General features: G+C 34.7%; 1 protein-coding gene across 1 annotated transcript in view; it reads left to right on the top strand.

The window, feature by feature from the left end:
- The window catches only part of LAMA2 (laminin, alpha 2), a 746,602-nt gene that overhangs the window by 172,919 nt on the left and 567,798 nt on the right, over positions 1–5,885 (top strand). The window contains exons 8-9 of the mRNA XM_006885032.1: positions 3,813–3,991; positions 4,903–5,047. Coding sequence (XP_006885094.1) covers positions 3,813–3,991; positions 4,903–5,047 — 324 coding nt within the window. The remainder of the gene's footprint in view (positions 1–3,812; positions 3,992–4,902; positions 5,048–5,885) is intronic.

Genomic DNA, 5,885 nt, shown 5'->3' with positions numbered 1-5,885 from the left:
GGCATAGTCTTTGAAATTACTTGCTATGCACAAGAAAACTGGACATTGACCAGGAATTATAGAAAGAGAATTTATGGCTTTGAGCTGTGGTGCTAGAAGAGCACTGAATACATCATGGACTGCTAGAACAAACAGGTTTGTCCTGGAGAGGGTGAAGCCAGGCTGCTCCTTGGAGGCGAGGATTCTGAGGCTTTGTTGTACTTTGGACATGTTGTAAGGCAGGATCAGTCCTTTGAGAAGGATGTCATGCTTGGGAGGGTAGAGGGACAGCGGAGAAAGGAAGACCCTCGAAGAGTTTGATGATTTTGATTCAGTGACTGGGGAATTGGGGATAGGTGTTTTGGAGACAGTAAGACTGGCACAGGATAGAGCAGGGCTTAGGGCTGTTGTACATAGGGTTGCTGTGAGTCGCAGGCAACTCGATGGTACATAACAACAAAACTCTAAATAATAAGAAATTAAGTTGGTATAGCTTCATGCTTCCCTCTACTTATACTGGCAATAGAAACCTTAACTGCTCCTTGAAAAATATTTTTCTACTAGCACTTTTAATAATGTCTATGTGTTGTTCTAAAGATACAAAGATAACTCCTAATAAATGGCTCATATTATTGTGTGTTTCCATAATAAAGTTTTCATTTCTCCATTAATATAGAGAAATATTAGAGATAAGTAAAAAGTCGGTGTATTGGGGAAAGAATAATCCATAAGGAGTTGGGCTGCTAGCCCGCAAGTGTCACCTCTCTCACACTTTGTTCTACAAAATAAAGATGATCAATCTCTTCTCTTGTGATTTATAACCTCTGGAAACCTCGTAGAGTATCAGCTGTGAGTCAGTTTTGGCTTCATGACAAGGAGAGTGAGTTTATTTGCAACAAAACTGACAAGACTCTCATTTTCTTGTGGCATTGAGAGAATTTACAAATCAATAAGAATAATAGAGAAACAATCTTTAAATGAGCAAAGGTCAAATAAGTATTTCTTAAGAAACAAATGACTTATAATCATGCAAAAAGATTATCACACTTGTAATTCAGGCAGCAGAAATAGTAAAACAAGTTGAAAAATTGTTGATTCCAGCCTACAAAAACAAGGCAAAAATGATAAGTCTACTTAGTAATAACAAATAAAGAGCAGTATCCTCATGTTTCAAAAATGGAAAGTAGAAATGCTGGTGTTTAAATGTTCACCAACTGTTCTAAGGAAGAATGATAGGGGTATTCAGCTTCTGTTCCAATGTGCCCTATAAAGTTACTCTGAGTCAGAATAGAGTTGTTAATAATTGAATATAATGTTTTCCTTGAGAGAATAGCACATCTAAGGCTGGTATAAGAAAGCATAACCTTAATCACTAAGTAAACCAGTTCTCATATTTCCCTATTATGTGATACTTACCATACATATTTAATTACACATTTTGAATATGCTTTATTGGAGAAGGACATCAAGTTTGACAAAGTGGACGATCAACAAAAAAAGAAAGAAGATCTCAATGAGATAGATTAATGATGAACTAGTTGAAATAACAGGTAGTGGATTAAAAAAAGAAAAAGAAACACTGTTAGTATAAATATGAAATACTGAATCCTAGATACCTGATAAACTAAAGTTAGCTAGAGAGCTTTGGTGGTATAATGGCAAGAAGCTGAATTGCAACCCTGAAAGTGTACAGTTCAAATCTACCAGCTGTTCCGCAAAAGAAGTGTGGGCAATCTCCTCAGCAATTAATTACCTCTGAAAAACTGTCAGCTATGAGTCAGCTATGTGTTGGGTCCAAATCATTGTTACACAACTACAACAGTAGAGTACAGTTACTTTATGGTTACATAGGGTGGCCATGAATATGAAAATGGTTGACTCCACCTTGCTTATCAAATATTTTATCTTCTTTACCCATCAAAACATGAAGGAATGTAGAATTGATTAGTAGTACTGACTCAGGTGCTTGATTTCATAGATTGTTTCCTAAATTATTTTATTTGGTACAAGTTACTTCACCTCTCTATGCCTCAGGTTCCTGCTATGTTAAAAAAAAAAAAAGAAATAGCTAACTCATGAAACTACTTTGAGGAGAAAATCATTGGTAATACCTGTAAAACAAAACAAAAAAAGTTTAATATTTTTTAAAAAAAACCCTGCTAAATATACCATTGATATTGTTAGTATAAGAAGGGGAAATGTGTCCTACACATTCTTTTTGCTCACACAATCTAACTCAGATATTTACATGGTGATCTGGAATGGTGCTGGACTATTATTACCAAGATTGTGTTGGATACTGTCCTGATTCTTCCTGGAAATCAAATTGGCTTATCTGCTTTTTAAAGATTATAGATTTGAAAACAAGCAATTCTATGACATATACCAGAAAACTATGTAAAACTTAAATGGAGTCGATATCAATTAATCAATAACAAAGAAAGTAGTTATTCATTGCAGATTTTACTTGCCTATTGGGCTATTGGGGCTAGGATCATCAACAATCTGCGTTATGCAGATGACACAACCCTGCTTGCTGAAACTGAGGAGGACCTGAAGCGCTTGCTGCAGAAGGTCAAGGACTGCAGCCTTCAATATGGATTGAGGCTCAATATCAAAATACAAAGATTCTCACCACTGGGCCGATTGGCAGCACCATGATGGATGATGAAGAGATTGAGATTGTTGACAGCTTCAGTTTGCTTGGCTCTACAAATCAAATTCTTGGCACCAGCGTCAGGAAATCAAAAAACGTATCGCGATGGGAAAGTCTGCTGTTAGGGACCTCTCTAAAGTACTCAGGAGCAACGGTGTCTCTCTGGAGACTAAGGTGCCCCTGATAAAGGCCATGGTCTCTGCAATTACTTCCTATGCATCGGAGAGCTGGACAATGACTAGGCATGATAGAAGGAGAATAGATGCCTTTGAGCTTTGGTGCTTGAGAAGAGTATTGATTATACCATGGAATGCTAAAAGAACAAACAAGCCCCTCCTGGAGAGAGTGAATCCAGGCTGCTCCTTGGAGGCAAGGATTCTGAAGCTCTATCTGGCATATTTTGGACATGTTGCAAGGAAGAATCAGTCCTTGGAGAGGCACATCATGTTTGGGAGGGTGGAGGGTAGAGCAGGAGAAGAAGATCCTTGATGAGATGGATTGATTCAGTCACTGGATAGGTGTGTTAGAGAAAATAATATTGGCAGAGGATAGAACAGGGCTTAAGGGAGTTGTACATAGGGTCTTTATGAGTTGCAAACAACTCCACAGGATGTAACAACTACAAAGACAATTGGGTTAATTAGAAGCTTTACTGAAATTCAAAAGACAAGCAGAATCTACCAGCTGCTCTATGGAAGAATAATGGTAAATTTCCTCTTAAATTATTAATTACCTCTGAAAATCCACTGGAGCATCAGATCTGAGTCAGTTCCCACTCAATGACACTCAGAAATAACAATTACATAATACCCTTGTTCAATTTTTTTTTTGCATTTGCCATAGTAGGAAACTACAGATTTGCTCAAATGAAATTAGTGTTTTATGAATAAAAATCTGTCAAATACTGTTAATTTTACATGTTTAGCTTCAGTTGGATTATTTCAAGTAGCATTAAAAAGTGAATTTAGTAATCCATCTAAGAACTCTAAACACTTTGTTTATATTTTTGTTATGACTGGTATGTGTTGTGTAATCACTCAATATTAAACCTACTCATGAATAACTGAAAAGAATTACTTAATATATATTATGCTTAATATTAATTTATCTGGTATTAATTCTAATGTATCTGAAACCTGAGAAATAAATGTTCTCCAAATTCTTTTTCATGATGCAGCATGCAATTGCCATGGGAAAGCTGAAGAATGCTATTATGATGAAGATGTTGCTAGAAGAAATCTAAGTTTAAATATATATGGAAAGTACATCGGAGGGGGTGTGTGCATTAATTGTACACAAAACACTGCTGGCATAAACTGCGAGACATGCATCAATGGCTTCTTCAGACCAAAAGGGGTAAAGTATTAGATTTTTTTTTAAAAAAAACCACATATTTAGAGCTTTTTTAATACAGCAACATCATATACAGAAAAAATTACTTTTATACATTCTCAGGTAAGTTGCATTTCAAATTTCAAAAAGTGACTAGAAAACTTTCCCAGCTGACAATGACAAAGATCTCTGAGGAGATACAAGCATTACTTCCACTAGAGAAAATTTCCTTGTTCTTCATTCATTCAATTCCTCAAAACTTCCACCCCAACTTAAAAAAAGTTCTGCTTTTTAAGAGCATAATTTATTTTTGTATGTTGTTGTTAGGTGCCATCCAGTCAAGTGCAACTCATAACTACCCTAAGAACAAAAGATCTGAACTCTGCCCTATTTTCTACCAGTATCACAATCTCTGACACACCCAAGCCCAGGGCTGCAGTCACTTTGTCAATCCCTCTGGTTGAGGGTCTCCGCTTTTTGCTGTCCTCTCAACTTTCCAGTATGATGTCCCTCTCCGAAGAATAGCCTTTCCTAGCAATATGCCCAAAGTATTTGGAGAGGAAGCATTGCCCTCTGGTCCTCCAAAAAGCACTCTGGCTGCATCTTCCTCCAGACAGATCTGCTTGTTCTTTTGGCAGTCTATGGGATATTCAATAATAGTTCAAAGTCGTCAATTTTTCTTCTTTCATTCTTATTCGTTATGTGTTAGTGAACTATATAACAATTAAATCATAATGCCATACTCTTTTGTATCTTCCTTCTATCACTCAACAAACTTTTTAAAATTTATTCCTGTTGGGGTATGTATATTAGTTGTTTTTGTATGTAGACATTACTGAGTAATATTCCAGAGCATGAAAATGTCATACCTTTTTAATCCCTTTTCTTTTGATGGACATGAGATTGCTCACAGTTTCGGTTTATTTTTTTTAAAGCTACATTTATACAAGTCTTTTGTGGCCATGTTTCATTTTCTCTCTCATAAAAACTTGAAAGTAGGATCCTTTAAAAATTTCTACCATCAAAAGCACTATGGACTTCAGTTCCATGCTCTCATCTTGAATCAAAATCAACTTGATGGTAGGCTTTGTATTTGTTTGTTTAGTATGGGTACATGATTGAAACTGCTAGCATTTTATCAATATTTAATAATATTGACAGTTTCTTCAAAAATACTTATAAGTTCTGGTTGTTCCATATAATTTCTAATATTTGGTGGTATTTATAATTTTTAATTTAGCCATTCTAGTGTATGTGAAATGATGTCTCAACTTAGATTTTTATTCCATTTATTTACTGGCAATTATTTATTTTCTCTTGTTTAGTACCTATTAAAGTATTGGTGCCATTCTCTCCAATTCTTTGAAATTTTTTCATTCTAATAGCTAGGACCATGGCTCATCTCAAATAAATTTTATTTAGATGGTTAAAGCTGTTCTTTCAACTGCATTTGTTAAACACACTTTTCTTTTTGTTTTGAATTTCTGCTCAGTATGTGTTGAAAGTAAGCCCATAATATATAAAAATACATAAAAATGGTGAACATCTGTAATATGAATTCTAATACATGATATGTTCATTATAATCCTAAACTACATTAATTTGATTAGTTAATAAATTTAGAATTAAAAAATATACCTACATTTTCTTTTGAATTTTTTTCTTCTCTATGTTTAGAAACAACTTGTCAGTTAAAGAGAATATGATTTTGGATGGTAAGACAAAATCTATAGATATATAATGAGAAACCGGCATCTTACCAATACTGACTTCCAGCCATATAATGTTATTCCATTTGTTTTTATCTTCTGTAACATTATTACAGCCATATTTTTAATATGGAATATTTACTTGCTACTTTTGACACTTGACCCTCCATTTCTTTAAACCAATTAATGGCATATATATACATACATGT

The sequence above is a fragment of the Elephantulus edwardii genome, unplaced genomic scaffold, assembly GCF_000299155.1.
Source record: "Elephantulus edwardii isolate Elephantulus edwardi_28Jun2011 unplaced genomic scaffold, EleEdw1.0 scaffold00039, whole genome shotgun sequence".
In the NCBI taxonomy this organism is placed as follows: domain Eukaryota; kingdom Metazoa; phylum Chordata; class Mammalia; order Macroscelidea; family Macroscelididae; genus Elephantulus; species Elephantulus edwardii.
This window is presented reverse-complemented; position numbering and strand designations above follow the sequence as displayed.